This window comes from Oncorhynchus clarkii, chromosome 5 (assembly GCF_045791955.1).
Source record: "Oncorhynchus clarkii lewisi isolate Uvic-CL-2024 chromosome 5, UVic_Ocla_1.0, whole genome shotgun sequence".
Lineage (NCBI taxonomy): Eukaryota > Metazoa > Chordata > Actinopteri > Salmoniformes > Salmonidae > Oncorhynchus > Oncorhynchus clarkii.
In genome coordinates this window covers 14,562,003-14,584,822 of record NC_092151.1, presented here as the reverse complement: position 1 = coordinate 14,584,822, position 22,820 = coordinate 14,562,003, and the positions used below count along the sequence as shown (strand labels likewise).

General features: G+C 45.0%; 1 protein-coding gene across 10 annotated transcripts in view; it reads right to left on the bottom strand.

Annotated features, from left to right (window-relative positions):
- LOC139408405 (SH3-domain GRB2-like endophilin B2b) overlaps positions 1-20,955 on the bottom strand; it is a 54,698-nt gene extending 33,743 nt beyond the window's left edge. For 9 of the 10 annotated variants that reach the window (XM_071152244.1, XM_071152245.1, XM_071152246.1 and 6 more), the window contains exons 1-4: positions 20,807-20,922; positions 15,723-15,864; positions 12,594-12,722; positions 6,526-6,659 (exon numbers count right to left, since the gene is read on the bottom strand). In XM_071152244.1, coding sequence (XP_071008345.1) covers positions 6,526-6,659; positions 12,594-12,722; positions 15,723-15,864; positions 20,807-20,869 — 468 coding nt within the window. In that variant the 5' untranslated portion in view covers positions 20,870-20,922. Of the gene's footprint in view, positions 1-6,525; positions 6,660-12,593; positions 12,723-15,722; positions 15,865-20,806 lie in introns of all 10 variants that reach the window. The other variant, XM_071152254.1, reaches the window with a different exon arrangement.
- Positions 20,956-22,820: the final 1,865 nt, after the last annotated feature.

Sequence of the window (22,820 nt, the reverse complement as noted above, 5' to 3'; positions counted from 1 at the left end):
ACGTGAGGCAACGTTGGCTCCCTCTGCTGGGAATACGGGAGCTGGGCACCCCGACACGGACAGCTAAGTGGAGGTAATTAGAGGAAAGTGCCAACCAGCGGTGGAGGCTAAATAAAAGGAGCTCAATGGCACACCGCAGGAGAGAAGGGAGAGAGATGATACCAGTTAAGAGAGAGAAGGAAGACAGGTTTTGCTCTAAGTTATTTATTTGATATATTTATTTTCTGTCTTAATAAGTAAAGTTGTTTTTTGTACTAAAGCCTCCCTGTCTCTGTGTCAATCTCTGCACGCTCAACCCAACACCCCACGGTTTACCACATATGGTGGAGAATGCAGGCAACTCAATAGATTTGGGTGCCGTGGGGTTGAGTGTGCGGAGATTACCATGGAGGAGCTAGTGGCTCAGTTCATCCTCAGCCAACAGAAGCAACAGGCTCTCCAGGAGCAAGCACCCTACCTTTTTAGGAAGGCCCAGAAGGCCTACTTTGATTTGAACACTGACCAGGCCGCAAATTATGAGGGACTCAAACGAGAGATACTAAGCCGTTATGGGTTCAATCTCGCACGCCATGCACAACTGGTCCACGACTAGGCCTTTGACCCCACCCTGTCCCCCGGTGCACAGATGAGCGACCTGGTGCGGCTGACCACGGGCTGGCTACTGACGGAAGTACTGTCCCTCCCGATGCTCGACAAACTCGTCCTGGATAAATACCTTCGGGCCCTGCCCTAAGAGATGAAGAAGACCGTGAGCATGCAGAACCCCCAGAGCCTGGAGGAATTGCTGACAGCGGTGGAAATTCACCAAAACACCCAGGACCCGCTGAGAGGGGCCTGTACAGAGAGAGGAGACGCAGCGAGGGGGGCGACCAACACAAAGAGAGGCAAGGAGCTGAAGGGGGCCCGGACGGAACCAGCCGAGGCTGTGGAGCGGGAGGGTGACCCAAACCGACGACGCCGGCTGGACCCCGATCAGAGACGCTGTCCTAGACGGACCTCCCGACACGGGAATCCTCACGGGTCAGTTCGGGACGGGCCAATTAGAAGACCCAAATCTTCAGATCGCTAGGGGCCAGGTGATTGCGGTGGATGGCGTACTGTTACCTGGGGTAAGTGCTTGGCGCTACCCCCACTTCGCAATCAAGCATAATTTATTGTATCAGGTAGTAAAGCATAATGGGGAGAAAAAAGATTTGTTACTGATACCCAGCCAGTATGTTAGGACTGTGTTGCAGCTTACCCACACCCACCTGCTTGGGGCACACCTGGGGATGGAGAAAACCAGAGAGGGGATCGGGAACCGATTCCACTGGCCTGGAGTCAAGCGCGCCGTGGAGGACTACTGCCGTAGTTGCCCGGAGTGCCAGATCACAACTCCGAGGGTGCAGTATCGAAACCCTTTGGTTCCCTTGCCCATTATAGGAGTGCCATTCGAGTGGGTGGCAATGGATCTGGTGGGTCCGTTGGTGAAGATCACAAGGGGACACCAATACATCCTGGTAATCATGGATTACACCACCCGGTATCCTGAGACAATCCAGCTACGCACGGCGGCAGCAAAAGGTATAGCATGGGAGCTCTTCCATTTATTTAGCCAGGTGGGTATTCCGCGGGTAATCCTGACGGATCAGGGCACCGCGTTCATGTCTCGGGTGATGAAGGATGTCTGCAATCTGTTACGAATCAAACAGGTGAAGACCAGTGTGTACCATTCACAAACCGACGGGCTGGTGGAACGCTTCAATAAGACCCTGAAACAGATGCTGAAGAAGGTCATTGAGAATGATGGGAGGAACTGGGACCAGCTGCTGCCCCACCAAATGTTTGGTACCCCAAGCATCCACGGGGTTCTCCCCCTTTGAGCTCCTGTATGGCCGTCAGCCCCGCAGGCTGCTGGACCTATCCAAGGAGGTCTGGGAATAGCAGCTGACCCCCCTTCGCAGGGTAGTAGAACATGTGGAGGAGATGAGGGAGAGGATGACGGCGATTTGGCCAGTGGTGAGAGAGCGCATGGCCCAGGCGCAACATGCCCAGGAGCGTGTCTACAACCGGGGGGCCCAACCACGAGAGTTCCAACCCGGTGAGAAGGTCTTGGTGCTGATCCCTCCCACGTAGAGTAAATTCCTGGCTACGTGGCATGGGCCCTACGACATCGTTGAGCGGGTATGTGACGTCAACTATAAGGTTCGCCAACCTGGATGGCGAAAACCCCTCCAGCTTTACCATGTGAATTTACTGAAGAAATGGCATGCACGCGAAGTGCTGTGCGTAACGTGGACCCGGCCACAGCAGGGCACGCCCTCGGTCGAAGTGGCAATGGGGGAAGATCTCAGCCCGACCCAACGACAGGAGCTCAGAGAGCTGGTCCAGCGGAATACGGCCGTGTTCTCCAAGGTGCCGGGGCGCACGGACCTCGTGGAACATCAGATCCACACCCTTCCGGGAGAAAAAGTGCATAGACGGCCATACCGGATACCAGAAGCCCAGAGGGTGGCTGTCCAATGGCAAGTGACGACAATGTTAGAAATGGGGGTACTGGAGGAGTCACACAGTGAGTGGTCTAGCCCCATAGTGCTGGTTCCGAAACCGGACGGAACCGTCCACTTCTGTAATGACTTCCGGGGCCTGAACGAGGTCAGTAAGTTTGAAGCCTACCCCATGCCCCGGGTGGACGAACTGATCGACCGCTTGGGGATGGCAATGATTCGCTGAAATGTCGCTGGTGCCCCGTGGAGCCCGACGTATCGTCAGCACCTTGGACCTGACGAAGGGGTACGCATCTCGTGCCACTGGCAGCGGCCTCCCAGGAGAAGACTGCCTTCTCCACCCCGGGGGGGGGCTATACCACTACCGGGTTTGCCTTTCGGGCTCCACGGGGCACCAGCGACATTTCAGCGAATCATGGACCGAGTCCTGCGGCCGCACAGTAAGTACGCAGCGGCTTATCTGGATGACATCATTGTGCACAGTGACAATTGTGAGTCACATCTGTGTAAGTTACAGGCCGTGGTTGATGCGCTAAGGGATGCAGGTCTGACCGCGAACTCCCACAAGTGCAAGCTGGGCTACGCTGAAGTGGAGTACCTGTGATATCAGATCGGAAGGGGAAATGTGAAAACCAAAGAAAGAAAAAAAAAAAATTCGCTGTCATTAGGGGATGGCCGGTACCCCGAACAGAGAGGCAGATAAAATCATTCCTGGGGTTAGCAGGCTACTACAGTAGCACAACTACCCCAGATAGACGGAGGACACAGAGGTGGCGTTCCAGGCCCTGAAGGATGCGCTGTGTTCGTACCCGGTACTTGTCACCCCGGAATTCTCAAAAAACCTCCTGGTCCAGACAGACGCGTCTGACACTGGGGTAGGGGCCGTTTTGTCCCAAGAGCAAGAAGGCGAGGAGCACCCCATCATGTATGTCAACAGGAAGCTCCTCCCGAGGGAGAAGAAATACTCAAGGAGTGCCTCGCCATGAAGTGGGTCCTCGACACCCTCAAGTATTACCTCCTCGGGAGGAAGTTCACCCTGATTACTGACCATGCCCCCCTTGTGTGGATATCAGGAGGTAAGGACACAAATGACAGTGTCACCCGCTGGTTCCGCGATTCTCTTTCTCTGTCATCCACAGGTCAGGGGCGCAGCACGGCAATGCAGACGCCCTATCCAGAAGGGATGCAAACCTAGCCATGAGCATGCCTCCCTCCCAGTCAGGGCTAAGGAGCGGGAGGGGGGTGGTATCCCAGGAGGTCTACCCCGGGGGATGGTAACAGGGGAGGTATGTGGGGCGACGTTGGCTTTCTCTGCTGGGAATACGGGTGCTGGGCACCCCGACACTGACAGCTAAGTGGAGGTAATTAGAGGAAAGTGACAACCAGCCGTGGAGGCTAAATAAAAGGAGCACGATGGCACACCGCGGGAGAGAAGGGAAGACAGAGCAAAACCTAAGTTATTTCTTTGTTATATTTATTTTCTGTCTTAAGTAAAGTTGTTTTTCGGACTAAAGCCTCCCTGTCTCTGTGTCAATCTCTGCACGCTCAACCCAACACCCCACGGTTTACCACACCTGCCTAAATGACTACCGATCCATAGCACTCACGTCTGTAGCCATGAATTGCTTTGAAAGGCTGGTCATGGCTCACATCAACACAATTATCCCAGAAACCCTAGACCCCCTCCAATTTGCATACCGCCCAAACAGATCTACAGATAATCTCTATTGCACTCCACACTGCCCTTTCCCACCTGGACAAAAGGAACACCTATGTGAGAATGGTATTGACTACAGCTCAGCATTCAACACCTTAGTGCCCTCAAAGGTCATCACTAAGCTAAGGACCCTCTGCAACTGGCTCCTGAACTTCCTGATGGGCCACCCCCAGGTGGTAAGGGTAGGTAACAACACGGGGGCCCCTCAGGGGTGCGTTCTCAGTCCTCTCCTGTACTCCCTGTTCACTCATGACTGCACGGCCAGGCACGACTCCAACACCGTCACTAAGTTTACCAATAACACAACAGTGGTATGTCTGATCACCGACAACAATGAGCCTATAGGGAGGAGGTCAGACACCTGGCAGTGTGGTGCAAGGACAACATCTCCCTCAATGTGATAAAGACAAAGGAGATGATTGTGGACTACAGGAAAAGGAGAACTGAGCATGGCCCCATTCTCATCGACGCGCTGTAGTGGAGCAGGTTGAGAACTTCGAGTTCCTTGGCGTCCACATCACCATCAAACTAACATGGTCCAAGCACACCAAGACAGTCGTGAAGAGGGCACGACAAAACCTATTCCCCCTCAGGAGACTGAAAAGATTTGGCATGGGTCCTCAGATCCTCAAAAGGTTTTACAACTGCACCATCGAGAGCATCCTGGCGGGTTGCATCACTACTTGGTATGGCAACTGCTCGACCTCCGACCGCAAGGCACTACAGAGGGTAATGCGTACGGCCCAGTACATCACCGGAGCCAAGCCTCCTGCCATCCAGGACCTCGATACCAGGCGGTGTCAGGGGAAGGCCCTAAAAATTGTCAGAGACTCCAGCCACCCCAGTCATAGACTGTTCTCTCTAATCAAATGGCTACCCAGACTATTTGCATTGCTACCCCCACCCCCCTCTTCAACGCTGCTACTACTCTGTTATTGTCGATGTCGTCACTTTAATAACTCTGCCTACATGTACATATTACCTCAATTACCTCGACACCGGTGCCCCCACACATTGACTCTGTACAGGTAACCCTTGTATATAGCCCCGCTATTGTTATTTACTGCTGCTCATTAATTATTTGTTATCCTTATCGTTTACTTTTTGAGGGGTATTTTTTTAAACTGCATTGTTGGTTAAGGGCTTGTAAGTAAGCATTTCCCTGTAAGGTGTAATACCTGTTGAATTAGGCACATGTGACAAATAAAATCTGATTTGATTTGAAATGCTTGCTGGCATCAATCAATCAAATGCTACGGCCGCAACATGTAATACTCTTTTGTTACAGACAGCATCAGATACATGGGCTCCATATACTGAGACAGAGGGGCGCTGTTTCTCTCGCTCGGATGATTTCTCTGGTGAGATTCAGCCCATTGCGAATTGACAGAAAAGTACAAAAACACAGATAGACGAAAGCGAAATGATTTTATATATTATAATTTTTTATTGGTCAAATATTTGGGGAAGCCTGGCTTCCTTGAATACACGCCACTGTCCATCCTCAATATTTCAAGCTAGCTGTGGCGTGAGCTTAACCATCCAGACTCTAAGCCCTGTCTAAGCCAGGGGGGTGGGCTAACATATGGAATGGGGGGTGGGCTAACATATGGAATTGTTTAAGACGATCACATACCAAGGATTATTTTGCTATTTGACTTTGAATTTTAAGACCCCTTACTGCTATTAGCCAACAGAAATGCATTGAATAACAGATTTTGTCCCCCAAAAAATCTAAATAAAGTTTGTCTGAAGTGTCTGTCCTATATCTGAGAGATATAAGAAAGATCAGTAAAATATGTAATTTTTTTTACATGTATTTATCCCCTTATTTTAGACACTAAACTATCTCCATAAATACTTCCATTCATTTTTAAAACTGCTACCGGGAACCCTCAGATGAGTCTTGTGAGCGTCCTAAAGCAAAACGTAAAACACAATCGTGTTCGTGAGTGTCTCAGCTTTCCTCTTGGTTCATATTAGTGTGTAGCCCAAACCGTTCGGACGCGACATACGATTTTGTGAGAAGACCAATTTTTGGGATGTCTCATGGTCTGACAAACACCGCTCTAGCTCTGCTGCCTTTCACCGCAAATGGGGACGATATCGGCAGATGACGTTGATTGAGACGCAGTCAAAAAACATCTCTCGAGCTTAAACAGGGGATTTTTTTTATTATGTTAATTAGATTTCCGCGGGGGACGACCACTGTAGGCTAAGGTACGTTCTTAATTATGCGAACACTTACACTTATCTTCAGCTTGAAGTGCCTAAGGGGTAGAGTCTAGGGATGAGGGGCTAGGAGTTTCACAGTATACTCACAGATATGGTTCTCCAGTCTCCCTCCAGGAAGTTGCGGAGAGGAGTGAGGAAGTTGATAGCCGAGGTCTGGAGGAACTCCCGCTCCGCCCCGCCCAGTCTACTCTGGTACTCCCCCACCGTGATCAGGGTACTGCCTGTCACACACACACACAAAATTAGGTTTATGACAGAAGTGGATGAGTAGGTTGATGACAGTGAATATACATGACTGGGCATTAATAATATGGCCAATTCCTTTTTAGTTCCTGTCCATTCAGGAGACAAAGGGGACATACCGGACCGGGACATTTAATTCCATGACATTCGTTCAGTTTCCTAAATTACCAGGGAGTTAGAATGAAACTGAGCCCAATTCATCAGATCAGAACTGCCCAGCCATTGACCCAGTGGAAGGAAGAGTGAGCCAGATCAGAGACTCCGTCCCCTCCACTCCCAGTGAAAAAAACCTTCCAGTACAATAGTCGAATTCTAGCCATGCATTATATCAACCCTCCCCCTTGTTAGGTTCTAAATAAACAGAGTAAAAACTACCGGACAACTAGGACAAGCTCAAATCAAGTTTATTCACCCAATGGGTCAGACAGCTGAACAGACAAAGACATGATCTCACCATCACAAGTACACTGCTCAAAAAAATAAAGGGAACACTAAAATAACACATCCCAGATCTGAATTAATCTTATTGAATACTTTTTTCTTTACATAGTTGAATGTGCCGATAACAAAATCACACAAAAATGATCAATGGAAATAACATTTATCAACCTATAGAGGTCTGGATTTGGAGTGACACTCAAAATTAAAGTGGAAAACCACACTACAGGCTGATCCAACTTTGATGTAATGTCCTTAAAACAAGTCAAAATGAGGCTCAGTAGTGTGTGTGGCCTCCACGTGCCTGTATGACCTCCCTACAATGCCTGGGCATGCTCCTGATGAGGTTGTGGATGGTCTCTTGAGGGATCTCCTCCCATACCTGGACTAAAGCATCCGCCAACTCCTGGACAGTCTGTGGTGCAACGTTGGTGGATGGAGCGAGACATGATGTCCCAGATGTGCTCAATTGGATTCAGGTCTGGGGAACGGGCGGGCCAGTCCATAGCATCAATGCCTTCCTCTTGCAGGAACTGCTGACACACTCCACATGAGCCACATGAGGTCTAGCATTGTCTTGCATTAGGAGGAACCCAGGGCCAACCGCACCAGCATATGGTCTCACAAGGGGTCTGAGGATCTCATCCCGGTACCTAATGGCAGTCAGGCTACCTCTGGCGAGCACATGGAGGGCTGTGCGGCCCCCCAAAGAAATGCCACACCATGACTGACCCACCGCCAAACCGGTCATGCTGGAGGATGTTGCAGGTAGAAGAACGTTCTCCACGGCGTCTCCAGACTCTGTCACGTCTGTCACATGTGCTCAGTGTGAACCTGCTTTCATCTGTGAAGAGCACAGGGCGCCAGTGGCGAATTTGCCAATCTTGGTGTTCTCTGGCAAATGCCAAACGTCCTGCACGGTGTTGGGCTGTAAGCACAACCCCCACCTGTGGACGTCGGGCCCTCATACCATCCTCATGGAGTCTGTTTCTGAACGTTTGAGCAGACACATGCACATTTGTGGCCTGCTGGAGGTCATTTTGCAGGGCTCTGGCAGTGCTCCTCCTTGCACAAAGGCGGAGGTAGCGGTCCTGCTGCTGGGTTGTTGCCCTCCTACGGCCTCCTCCACGTCTCCTGATGTACTGGCCTGTCGCCTGGTAGCGCCTTCATGCTCTGGACACTACGCTGACAGACACAGCAAACCTTCTTGCCACAGCTCGCATTGATGTGCCATCCTGGATGAGCTGCACTACCTGAGCCACTTGTGTGGGTTGTAGACTCCGTCTCATGCTACCACTAGAGTGAAAGCACCGCCAGCATTCAAAAGTGACCAAAACATCAGCCAGGAAGCATAGGAACTGAGAAGTGGTCTGTGGTCCCCACCTGCAGAACCACTCCTTTATTGGGGGTGTCTTGCTAATTGCCTATAATTTCCACCTGTTGTCTATACCATTTGCACAACAGCATTTGAAATGTATTGTCAATCAGTGTTGCTTCCTAAGTGGACAGTTTGATTTCACAGAAGTGTGATTGACTTGGAGTTACATTGTGTTGTTTAAGTGTTCGCTTTATTTTTTTGAGCAGTGTATATATACACCCCACTTAAGAACAAGTCTCCTCCGTTTCTCTAAACATTACATTTTTTTATTACATTTTTATTGCTAGGCAGGAAGTAGTAATAAATTGTTCCTTCTCCCTTGGGGTCCTTGGGGACCTCGGCCCCCATTCCTCACTAATCCACAGCTATCCACCCTTATCAGTGAACGCAACCATCTGATTGCCTTTGCCTTACTCAGTAACATTCCAAGCCCCTGGCTCATATGCAACCTTAACTGACCACCAATTGTGCAAGTTCTCCCACTTAAAAAGATGAGAGAGGCCTGTAATTTTCATCATAGGTACACTTCAACTATGACAGACAAAATGAGAAAAAAAAATAAGTATTGAAAATTACAGGCCTCTCGTCTTTTTAAGTGGGAGAACTTGCACAATTGGTGGTTGACTAAATACTTTTTTGCCCCACTGTATACATTATACCTACAAAAAGCCATTAACTTCTGGTGTAGCAAGTATTTCAAATTACAACCCAACAACTGAAGCAAGACTGTGGCCCTTCTCCTTTCCTAAGGATACCTGATGTCTAACAATAACATGTTCTGACAGAATGTAAACGTTCTGCATTACCCTCTCTCCCTTAGTGACTTGATTAAGTATATTTATAAGTCAGAACTCATCACCCTCAACTCAGCATCTCTCCGTGCTTCACTGCATTAACCACTCTTTACTGCTGTTATAAAGGATGGATGGATGGATGGATAGATAGACATATAATCGTTTTGAGAGACTGGTGATTTTCAGTAAGAAACTGCCGCTGGAGGGAACTTCTTGGGACTACACACGCACACACAGCGTGCTAAGCCAAGCTGCTAAGTTGTTAGGCATGGTATCATCAAACCGCTGTGTAAAGGGTCAGATTGGTTGTGAGAGGAGTGGGTATCCCGCCAGCTTCCAAGGTAATCAAAGTCAGCATCAGAGCTATAACTCCTAGACACAACTATCCATTATCACACTGGCTCACAGTCTATGGGAGACAAAACAGTCGCAAGCTGCATTTCTTGGGAATTTATATCATAACTGGCGAGTGTTGGCCATCCTTTTCATTCAAGTTGGATTACTCCTGGGCTGCAGCACCCAAAGATAATAATTGATATACTGGCCCACAATGCTCTGTCAGGGGTTCTTAAACCTTTTCAGCTAAAGAGACAAATTACAAAATGAGTGTCCTTCTGTGACCAAATTCCTCCTCCAAAGTAGAGGTCGACCGATTAATCGGAACGGCCGATTAATTAGGGCCGATTTCAAGTTTTCATAACAAACGGGAATCTGTATTTTATTTTTAATTACACCTTTCTTTATCCTTTATTTAACTAGGCAAGTCAGTTAACACATTCTTATTTTCAATGACGGCCTAGGAACAGTTAACTGCCTTGTTCAGGGGTAGAATGACAGATTTTTACCTTGTCAGCTCGGGGATTCAATCTTGCAACCTTACAGTTAACTAGTCCAATGCTCTAACCACCTGATTACATTGCACTCCACGAGGAGACTGCCTGTTACGCGAATGCAGTAACTACCAAGGGTAGTTGCTAGCTAGCATTAAACTTATCTTATAAAAAACAATCAATCATAATCACTAGTTAACTACACATGGTTGATGATATTACTAGTTTATCTGGCGTGTCCTGCGTTGCATATAATCGATGCGGTGCGTATTTGCGAAAAAGGACAGTCTTGCTCCAATGTGTACCTAACTAAAAACATCAATGCCTTTCTTAAAATCAATACACAAGTATATATTTTTAAACCTGCATATTTAGTTAACATTGCCTGCTAACCTGGCTCGTTGCGAACAAAGACAGCCAACTTCGCCAAATGGGGGATGATTTAAGAAAAGCGCATTTGCGAAAAAACCACAATCGTTGCACGACTGTACCTAACCATAAACATCAATGCCTTTTTTTAAATCAATACACAGAAGTATATATTTTTAAACCTGCATATTTTGCTAAAAGAAAACCAGGTTAGCAGGCAATATTAACCAGGTGAAATTGTGTCACTTCTCTTGCATTCATTGCACGCAGAGTCAGTGTATATGCAACAGTTTGGGCAGCCTAATTTGCCAGAATTTTACATAATTATGACATAACATTGAAGGTTGTGCAATGTAACAGGAATATTTAGACTTATGGATGCCACCCGTTAGATAAAATACGGAACGGTTCCGTATTTCACTGAAAGAATAAACGTCTTGTTTTCGAGATGATAGTTTCCGGATTCGACCATATTAAATTACCTAAGGCTCGTATTTCTGTGTGTTATTATGTTATAACTAAGTCTATGATTTGATAGAGCAGTCTGACTGAGCAATGGTAGGCACCAACAGGCTCGTAAGCATTCATACAAACAGCACTTTTGTGCGTTTTGCCAGCAGCTCGTCACTGTGCTTCAAGCATTGAGCTGTTTATGACTTCAAGCCTATCAACTCCCGAGATTAGGCTGGTGTAACCGATGTGAAATGGCTAGCTAGTTAGCGGGGTGCGCGCTAATAACGTTTCAAACATCACTCGCTCTGAGACTTGGAGTAGTTGTTCCCCTTGCTCTGCATGGGTAACGCTGCTTCGAAGGGTGGCTGTTGTCGATGTGTTTCTGGTTCGAGCCCAGGTAGGGGCGAGGAGAGGGACGGAAGCTATACTGTTACACTGGCAATACTAAAGTGCCTATAAGAACATCCAATAGTCAAAGGTATATGAAATACAAATTGTACAGAGAGAAGTTGTCCTATAATTCCTATAATAACTACAACCTAAAACTTCTTACCTAGGAATATTGAAGACTCATGTTAAAAAGAACCACCAGCTTTCATATGTTCTCATGTTCTGAGCAAGGAACTTAAACGTTAGCCTTTTTACATGGCACATGTTTACTTTCTTCTCCAACACTTTGTTTTTGCATTATTTAAACCAAATTGAACATGTTTCATTTTATTTGAGGCTAAATTGATTTGATGTATTATATTAAGTTTGTTGTAATTGTCATTATTACAAATACATATATATATTTTTTTTAATTCGGCTGATTTATCAGTTTCGCCTTTTTTTGGTCCTCCAATCATCGGTATCGGCGTTGAAAAATAATAATTGGTCAACCTCTACTCCAAAGACCCAAATGAAGAAGAAATAGTGTGTGATTATATTGTATTCTCATAACTCGCGACCCACATTTCACATGCCTAGAGCAGAGTTTAAGAAATCTTACTCTAACATACAGTACAATGTCTCCAACCATTACTTAGATAGTTGAGAGAAAATCCCTTAAAAATGTGCCTAGAAAGAGAACCATTAAGAGATTCCACTTCAGTGCAAGAATGCGCATGTCGTGTTCAGGTTGAACACATTTTCTAATAGACTTGGGCATCCCCATCTGGACAACTTGAGTCACTTTGGCCATGGTCCACATCATACATTGTGCAGTTGGGCATCAGATTGCTATGTCACAGATGAGGATATCTGATATACTAAACACATATTCGGGTGTTATGAGATCTGGTAAGCGACTGCAATATAGTCGGCCTGGAACGCGGCCATTATGTTCTGAATAAAATGGAGGCCTGGGCAGCTGATGGAGGCTGATGGCATTTAAAACACTGGGTACTGCCATGTTGCTTGCTTTTGTGCCAACCACACACAGACAGCTGAGCACCTGTTGGCAGCATTGCCAGCCCGCCCAGACACATTGGCATCAATACATTATGTAGATTTCAATGAATACTAAGGTTCAGGAACAATTACTTTCAAAAACAAGAGGGTGTTGCAGAACAAATAGCAGAATAGAGTGTTACGGCACCTCCTGCGGCTGTCAAACGCATGTTAGTGACAAAATGGCAAAAGACCCAGACCTCCACTAGTTCCACCTACCATATGGGGTCCCTGGGCCAAAGTCTTTAGCAGCATCCAGCATATACTGTCCCAGCAGCTCTCCATTGGTTGTCCTGGATGGGATCTTCTTATCTAACTTCTCATAGAAAAACTCCTCTATACGCGCACCTGTGTAAAAGTAAAGAATAAGATAGTTCACACCAGATAGCAATTAGGTACCTCAATCAGTAAATGTAGTGCTTTTCCTTTGTGCCAAAAAAACAATAAATAAAAAAAGATGCTAGAAAAAAAACGACCAATTTCAAGGTACAAATAAGCACAAGTAATATAATGATGTAACACCTCAACCCAACCCCCTGGAAAAACATGAATCACCTGTCTTCTCAGTCTTTAGCTATTCCCTTTCAGAGGCATTCATTAATTAGCCTACATAATTTATCACTAGAGAAAAGTCCTTCAGGTACAATGAAATGACCTAAATGTCTCTTCCATTTTCAAAGCGATGAGTTTTAAAACCATACACCAAAACAACTCTACTGAGCAATAATGTACGAGTTATTGATTATGAACGTAATAACGTACATATGGACAGACAACGAATAACAAGACTTAACAGTTGACAATTCCTATCTACAATGTTATACTGCTTGACGTTGGAAAGTGAAAGGCAACATTGATCAATGCACTACAGAAGACACAGCATGGGAGTGAAATGGAGGGGGTGGCAGTTCTCTCTGGAACCTATCCAGCTTTCTGCACACAACATTTAGCAGATAAACAAAGGCTTCTTTTTTACCCCCTACAAACACTTTTACAAGATATACATACATACACACACACACACACACACACACAACGGGAAAAGCACATCAACAAGTACAGACACACGATGACACACACTCCTTTGTGTATGTGCTTCTTGATGAGAATAAGGGTAGGGGAGAGGTTGGTGGTTCCTTCACAGATTTGTCCCAAATGGCACCATATTCCCTATACACTGACTGTACAAAACATTAGGAACACCTGCTCTTCCATGACATGGACTGACTAGATCAATCCAGGTGAAAGCTATGATCCCTTATTGATGTCACTTGTTAAATCCATTTTTAAGCCTTGAGACAATTGAGACATGTATTTTGTATGTCTGCCATTCAGAGGGTTAATGGGCAAGACAAAATATCTAAATACCTTTGAATGGGGTAATGGTAGTAGGTGCAAGGCGCACCGGTTTGAGTGTGTCAAGAGCTGCAACGCTGCTGGCATTCACGCTCGCAACAGTTTCCTGTGTGTATCATGAATCCAGCCAATTTGACACAACTGTGGGAAGCATTGTAGTTAACATGGGCCAGCATCCCTGTGGAATGCTTTTGACACCTTGTAGAGGCCATGCCCTGAACAATTGAGGCTGTCCTGAGGGCAACTCAATATTAGGAAGGTGTTCCTAATATTTTGTACACTGTGTCTACTGTAGGACTCTGGTAAAAAGTAGTGCACTTTGTAGGAAATAGGGTGCCATTTGGGTCCATCCTCCTCTGCACAGATGGGCACTAAACACAATTAGCCCTCCTACCTCAGTTTACCTTGCCTAAATCATTACCGTCCCAAATCTGATTTGAACACATAAGTCTCTTCAACTAATCTTGGTTACCCAGAAGTAAAATTATTGCAAAAGTTGTAACTTCCCATTTAATCTGTCCACGAGAGATGACTCAACTAACTTTCGTGCAACACCTCAATTGAATTTGACATCGATGACACTATTTATGCTGAAGTTTTATTTATGCTGAAGTCAGATTAACCAAACAGGCCTTGGATTTGGCCTTGCATGGAAAGTCACCTTAAGAATGAAAGTCCCTTACAGAGTGAAATTTTGCAGAGAAAGAAGGACCAATTGGAGATATCAGCTATCTATAACCAGCCATCATAGGCAATCATGTGAGTACAAGAGCCTAGTCCTATTTCAGCACCTAGACCCTTCCTCTTCACAGTTCAAAGATGCTAAAGGACTAAGCAAAAGTTGTAAACCATATGATAAAGTAGAACATGGAATTGACCGATCCAGCTCCTTCAGATCTGTGATCACTGAGGGGGTACAGTATGTTAAGGGTTTAGGTCCAAAATTAAATCATTCCACACATTCCAACTGACCCCCATAGAAAGTCTTATGGGGGTGGGGAGCCTCAAGTATGCTGCTACTACGACTACTGCTACTGCTGCTACTACTACTGCTACTACTACTACTGCTGCTACTGCTGCCGCTACTACTACTACTACTGCTGCTGCTACTACTACTACTGCTGCCGCTACTGCTGCTGCTACTACTACTACTGCTACTACTGCTGCTGCTGCTACTGCTACTACTGCCGCTACTGCTGCTGCTGCTGCTACTACTACCGCTGCTACTACTACCGCTACTGCTACTACCGCTACTGCTGCTACTACTACTACAACTGCTGCTGCTACTACTACGACTACAACTACTGCTACTACTACAACTACTGCTACTACTACGACTACAACTACTGCTACTACTGCTGCTACTACTACCGCTGCTACTACTACCGCTACTGCTACTACCGCTACTGCTGCTACTACTACTACAACTGCTGCTGCTACTACTACGACTACAACTACTGCTACTACTACCGCTACTGCTACTACCGCTACTGCTGCTACTACTACTACGACTGCTGCTGCTACTACTACGACTACAACTACTGCTACTACTGCTGCTGCTACTACTATGACTACTACTACTCCTGCTGCTACTCCTGCTGCTACTGCTACTACAACTACTACATACTGAAAGTGGAGACAGACTTACCAGTGTGGTCAACTGTAGCATGGAGGGTCAGAAAGTCAATGGTTAGTTTTCTAACATACTAGGTATCTTTCTCTCAAAGAGACCAATGCCGCAAAGTACTGTATACTTCAATAGAACTTCTTTGGACATATGCATGTAGGCAAAACACAGCCAAAGAAACACGCTAGCTAGGGCTCAGAACCCAAAACACAAATAGAATGGCATCACCATGAAGGCTCCTTTCAGCCTGGCCCCAGATCTGTTTGTGCTGTCTTGTTTGGCAGTGGGAATGACCATGGGAGTTGACCGGACAGCACAAACAAGTCTGGGACCCAGCTATATGTTGCTTTAGGACTGGGTCTTACTTGGATTGGGCTGCAACAAGACCTCTGTTTGCCTGAAGATCTTCTCAGTCCAGTTCTTGGTGCAGTCGGCCCGGGCGATCAGATTCTCCAAGTGGGTATCGAGCTCAGTCTTCTCCGCAGAGCCCAACTTCTCTTCTGTGAACTTGGAGACAAAAAGGAAAAAATCATATTTACTGACAAAAACATACACCTAAATAATGTAGGCGAAGACAGTATACGTTATGACTGGCAAAAAAAACAACATTGTTCTGTAAGTCAGTGGCAGCTGGGCAAATTGTGACCAGCCGAAACAGTTCTGTCTGGCTCTGAAATGTTTCCGTGAATGGCCCATTTTGAGCAGCTTGTGACTGCTAAGGCCCTCTAAGCCTAACCTCTCGAACTACAACACAAAGCTAAGCTACAAAATGAACCTAAGCTCAACCACCACGTCGTGTCTGTGTGGGTGGAGGGAGGGAGGAGCGGAAGACAGACAGAGAGAGAACTGTGAGGATAGCAGAGCGCAGAAGCTCCCTGAGTGACTGCTCTATAATTGTGCAGCAGCCACACTGGTAGTCCATCCGGCATCACAAGATGTCTTGAGCTCCCTCATTCCACCTGGCATCACAAGACGTCTTGAGCTCCCTCATTATGACTCATGATTAACCAATCACTTGAAGACTTTCACTTCTGCTCCACTGCAAAATGGCAACAAGAAGAAGAAGTCTATCATAAGGCTATAATAAATGTACCTTTGCTTGAAATACCACCTTATCTGGCGTGAATATAACACCCAACCAATTTCATACGCAGTACATTGAAATACATGCCATATCTACTCCTAAAAAGTACTACAACCACATCCCTAATAATGTGCTGACAATATCAAGCCATTTCAAAATCTATATTTTTGGGGCTACTGGCTACTAAGTGCATAATGTGGTTTGCCATCAGCCACAGAGCTAGTCTCAGAGCACAGTAGGACTACATCACACTTTCTTTCTATGAATTGGTGTGGTAAGGTTTATTTCTCACAGGGGGATTTTTGGCATGTGAAGACGGGAGCTGGAAATGGCATAAAAGGGCTGTTACAATGGCTGTCACTGGTAACCCAAATCCAAATAATCCGAACATATGATAATGCTTCAGTGATTACCATTCTTACGGAATGGTAATATTTGGCCATATTTTCCTGTTTGTGGATCACATGTGGTTGTCAACAGAAGTGACTGGTGGGAGTGAAACATCTGTTTCTTCGAGTGACCCTGCACTTTAGGTTGAATCACAGTCACTGATTCGTGCAGAAAGCCTGCCCGTTGCATTTCACACAGTAAAAAGCTGATACTACTAGTAGCCATCTAAAGTGAGCTCAAAGTATTGTGACAGTGACATATTGTTTTGGCTCTGTACTCCAGCACTTTGGATTTGAATGATACAATGACTATGAAGTACAGACTGTCAGCTTTAACTTGAGGGTTTTTTCATCCATATCGTGCAAAACGTTTAGAAATTACAGCCCTTTTTGTACATAGTCCCTTCATTTCAGGGGACAAAAAGATTTGGGACCAATTCACTTATATGTGTATCAAAGTAGTCCAAAGTTTAGTATTTAGTCCCATATTCCTAGCATGCAATGATTACATCAAGCTTGTGACTCTACAAACTTGTTGGATGCATTTGCTGTTTGTTTTGGGTGCGTTACATATTATTTTGTGTCTAACAGAAATGAATGGTAAGTAATGTATTGTGTTATTTTGGAATCACTTTGATTGTAAATAAGAATATAATGTTTCTAAACACTTCTACATTAATGTGGATGCTGCCATGATTATGGATAGTCCTGAGTGAATCATGGATAATGATAAGTGAGAAAGTTACAGAAGCAGAAATATCATACCACCATTACAATAACAGGGAGGGTATAATATTTAAGCAATGAGGCATGGGGGGGTGTGATATATGGCCAATATACCACGGCTAAGAGTACCTGGATACCAGTTCTTAGCGTGGTATATTGGCCATATACCACAAACCTGAAGTGCCTTATTGCTATTATAAACTGGTTACCATTGTAATTAGAGCAGTAAAAATAAATGTTCTCTCATACTCGTGGTATCACGATGCTGTATTGTTCACTTGCTTTACCAAAACCTGTACAGTGTGGACTTGTTTGACCATTGAAAACCTACATTGCAGGCAATTCAATCCATTGGCAGCCATGTAAGCCCTGTGAAAACATCCAATTCCTAGAAGCCAGTGAAACACTAAATTCCAAATAGGCCTACTTTATACCACTCCAAGTTGAAAAAGTACTGAGAGTGGTAGCATACTAGTCCTGTTGTGGATAGGCCTAATGATAATATTTTTTAACATTTTTGTCATTTAAACACACATTTTTTTAAAACTTTTTTATAATCTAACTCACAACCCTGGCACTGCAACAGCCATGCTCTACCAACTGAGCTACACAGTGGGATCGGTTTAATGGTAAATTGCACAGAAGGTCCAACTGAAATTTAACTTAACCCAACCCCTCGGAAAGACACACATACACAGTGTACTAAACATTAAGAACACCTTTTGCCCCCAGAACAGCCTAAATTCGTCAGTGCATGGACTAAACAAGGTAATGTGCTGAAAACATTCCACACAGGGATGCTGGCACACACATGTTGAGCGTGAACAACGCTCAAGCTTTAAAAAAAAAATGTTTTTTAACCCGTCTCCTCCCCTTCATGTAGACAGATTGAAGAGGATTTAACAATTGACATCAATAAGGGATTACTGATTTCACCTGGTCAGTCTATGTCATGGAAAGAGCAGGCATCCTTAATGTTTTGTCCACTCAGTGTATATATACAGTGCATTCAGAAAGTATTCAGACACCTTGACTTTTCCACATTTTACGTTACAGCCTTACTCTAAAACGTATTAAATTGTTGCTTTTCCTCATCATTCTACACACAATACCACAAAATGACAAAGCAAAAACATGTTTTTAGAAATTTGGCAAATGGTTTAAAAAAATATCACATTTACATAAGTATTCAGACCCTTTACTCAGTACTTTGTTGAAGCACCTTTGGCAGTGATTACAGCCTTGAGTATAATGCTACAAGCTTGGCACACCTGTATTTGGGGGAGTTTCTCCCATTCTTTTCTGCAGATCCTTTCAAGCTGTTGGATGGGGAGCGTCACTGCACAGCTATTTTCAGGTCTCTCCAGAGATGTTTGATCGGGTTCAAGTCCGGGCTCTGGCTAGGCCACTCAAGGACATTCAGAGACCTGTCCCAAATCCACTCCTTCATTGTCTTGGCTGTGTGCTTAGGGTCTTTGTCCTGTTGGAAGGTGAACCGTTACCCCAGTCTGAGGTCCTGAGCGCTCTGGAGCAAGTTTTCATCAAGGATCTCTCTGTACTTTAATCCTTTTATCTTTCCCTTGATCCTGACTAGTCCCTGCCGCTGAAAAACATCTCCACAGCATAATGCCGCCCCCACACTTCACCATAGAGATGGTGCCAGGTTCTCCAGATGTGACACTTGGCATTCAGGCCAAAGAGTTCAATCTTGGTTTTATCAGATCAGAGAATCTTGTTTCTCATTGTCTTAGTCCTTTAGGTGCCAAAAGGCTTTTGGCAAACTCCAAGCGGCGGTCATGTGCCTTTTACTGAGGAGTGATTACAGTCTCTACCATAAAAGGCCTGATTGGTGGAGTACTGCACAGATGGTTGACCTTCTGGAAGGTTCTCCCATCTCCGCAGAGGAACTCTGGAGCTTTATCAGAGTGACTATCAGGTTCTTGGTCACCCTTTTTCCCCTCCGATTGCTCAGTTTGGCCAGGCGGCATGCTCTAGGAAGAGTCTTGGTGGTTCCAAACTTCTCCATTTAAGAATGATGGAGGTCACTGTGTTCTTGGGGACCTTCAATGTTGCATAAATGTTTTGGTAACCTTCCCCAGATCTGTGCCTCGACACAATTCTGTCTCGGCACTCTACGGCCAATTCCTTCGACCTAATGGCTTGGTGTTTGCTCTGACATGCACTGTCAACTGTGGGACCTTATATAGACAGGTGTGTGTCTATTCAAATCATGTCCAATCAATTGAATTTACCACAGGTGGTTGGACTCCAATCAAGTTGAAGAAACACCAAGGATGATCAAATAAACAGGATGCAGCTGAGCTCAATTTCGAGTCTCACATAAATAAGGTATTTTTTTTCTTTTTAATGAATTTGCAAAAACAAAAAAACAATGTTTTGCTTTGTTATTATGTGGTACTATGTGTAGATTGGTGAGGGAAATCCGTTTAGAATAAGGCTGTAATGTAACAAAATGTGGGGAAAGGGTCTGAATAATTGCCGAATGCACACACACTCATACAGGTTTTGGAGAGGGGGGCTGTTGTTGTGGGGGGGGTAAATGCCTTGGTCAAGGGCACAATTGCAGGCAATGGCATCTAGGATTTGATACCCTTCGGTCCTGGGATTCAAACTGGCAACCCTCCGGGCTCGCCTCTCTAATCGCTAAACTACTGTACCTGCCGGATGACAGGGAAACAGGTCAATCCTATGATTAGAATAGGACCAATGACTGAGGAATAAGACATAGGCTGCTACACATACCATTATTAGTCCCCACTCAATACAGCATAATACAACAAATGTCGCCTTTTTTCAGTGAGGACTGCAATGACAACCAGTGACATGATGCATAGAAATGTATGGCAGACAGGTCTAGTAGCCTAGCCCTACAATTCTCTGACAGGAGTGTAAAGTAGCGGTTAGAGGAGTCGCCGCCCCGTATCCTGGTGACCGTCACATGCACCCCTCGGCGCTACGGTCGAAAACAGACATAAATAATGGAGAAGGGCTTAACCAGAATTATCGGCTTACAATGACGTTAACGGTGAGAAAAACCTAAACGAAAAACATTCCCTATTCTTAAATATTTTTGAAGTAACCGTTTATATTTGGTGTTTGCAGCGTTATATGAGAAAGACGACCCATTACAATCCGTTTCGAAATAAGATAATTACAGACTACGCACCTCGGTCAGAGCACGACAAAAACAATTATTCATGGGATTTCAAACAACACATTTGCTAAATACCTGGACTGCACGAGTGAAGAAGACTCCTGCATCAGAAGTAAGCTTTTTGAGATTGAAATCCATCGTATCAGTGTGTGCACCGCTTCTTCGGCTTGTTACTGTCCCCTGCAAAGGGAGTCTTGTCGCGCAGATGCGATGATGTAGTACACAAACGCACAGCCTGGTCTCAGACTAGATGTAACATAGTAAATGTAAATCCGGGATGATGCAGTACACAAACGCACAGCCTGTTCTCAAATTAGTATGATATGTTACGTTTGGTATGGTTACAGAAGACAGAAAGTTACTTAAGAAATCTTGAGTCTATTGACCGTGAATCTAACTGACATAATTTTAAAAATCCCCATCAAAATCCGTCAGTTTAAACTAGAGATATCAAGTTTTTTTTATTTGGGCTGCAGCTCAATCCATTGCATCCACTTATGTCGGCCTTCTGCATCTACTGTACGATGGGAGGTGGCTGAGCTACAGCGGTGTATGTCAGAACATGACACATCCCGCAAATCGGTCTTCTCACGAAAACGTCTGTAGCATCCTAGCGGTCAACAAATGACTCAATAACAAGATGGTGTTCTCCGTTTTATTCTACGACCCTCACAAGTGTCACAGAACTTGTTTGAAGGTAGCCCATACAAACAAATGGAAGTATGGAGGTACAGTAGTTTTGTACCAACAAAAATAAAGGGTTAAATATGTGTCCAAAAAATCCAGATAAAAAAATGTATATATATTTCCTGGGCTTTCTTATATCTCCTAGATATAGACCTCTTTCTGTGTTTGCAAACATTGCCGCACGAGGGGGATGCATGCAAGTTGGTGGAAGAACACAGGGGAGTTCTTATAAAACGGCAGCAGAAAAAGCCTCTATTTACATGTTGCTTATGAGTGCATTTCACACTACTTTTGGATTATAATTGGATTTTAAGGCTCATGTGAATGTTCTGCTTAATTTAATGTTTGTGTCATCATCGCAAATCAACTGCATTATACATAGAAAACACTTCAACTTCAACCAGTAAAATGTCTCTTTGGCTAGCTTTTGCTACATCTATGTCAATGAGTGTTAGCATTCTAGCTAACAACCATTGCATCCAAAATAGTTATTTTGCAAAGATCACAACCAAATATAATGTTAGCGACTGTTCATGCAATAATCAGAACATCATTGTAAGCATATGAGAACACCAAAAAGTTATTTTGTTTAGAAGTAATAAAAACTTAAATCTAGGCTATGTTGAATGGGTGCAAATGGCAATGGCTTTCTTACTGCAGCCTAGAGTCTCGCCTAACGTCAGTGTCGTGTACTGGAAAGGGGTCTATAGGACAGAAACTTCAAAACCATATTCCTTATGATGATGTATTTTTTACTGTCTTTTTTGGCATTTATGAATGTATTATACAATGTGTTTCTATGGGCTATAGTAGTAAAGGCTAAATTCAATATTTTTATCAAATCATTTTGTAATTTTTGGGGCGGATACCTAAAGGGGTCATAAAATCTAAATCAAATAACTAAATGATACACAGTATGACCATCTTAAAACAATCCCCCCCCCCCCCCCCCCCCCCCCCCCCCCCAGCTGCTTAGACTTGGATTAAGGTACGGTAAGGTGGTTGGATGGGTGGGTGGCCATTCAACATGAATGTCTAGCTACCTATCTTGCGTTTTTGAATCTCATCGCGGACAACTTTAGTATTTTAGCTAATTAGCTACTTTAACCCTAACCTTAAGCCCTAACCTGTAACCTAGCTAACGTTAACCAGCTAGTTAACGTTAGCATTAGCCACCTAGCTAACACTAGCCACAACAAATTGGAATTCGTAACCAGTGCTTGACTTGGGCCGGAGCTGTCCGGAGCGTCGTACCGGCAGGTGCATGCCGGCTCCTCTATAAAACAAAGTAGCCTATTGCCGGCACAGGTTCACACACCGAGGCAAAAAAGGTTGACCAAAGCGGAATGAAGGTGGTATCTGCATTGAATAGCAATGGAGAGTGGGCATTCATTTCCTGATT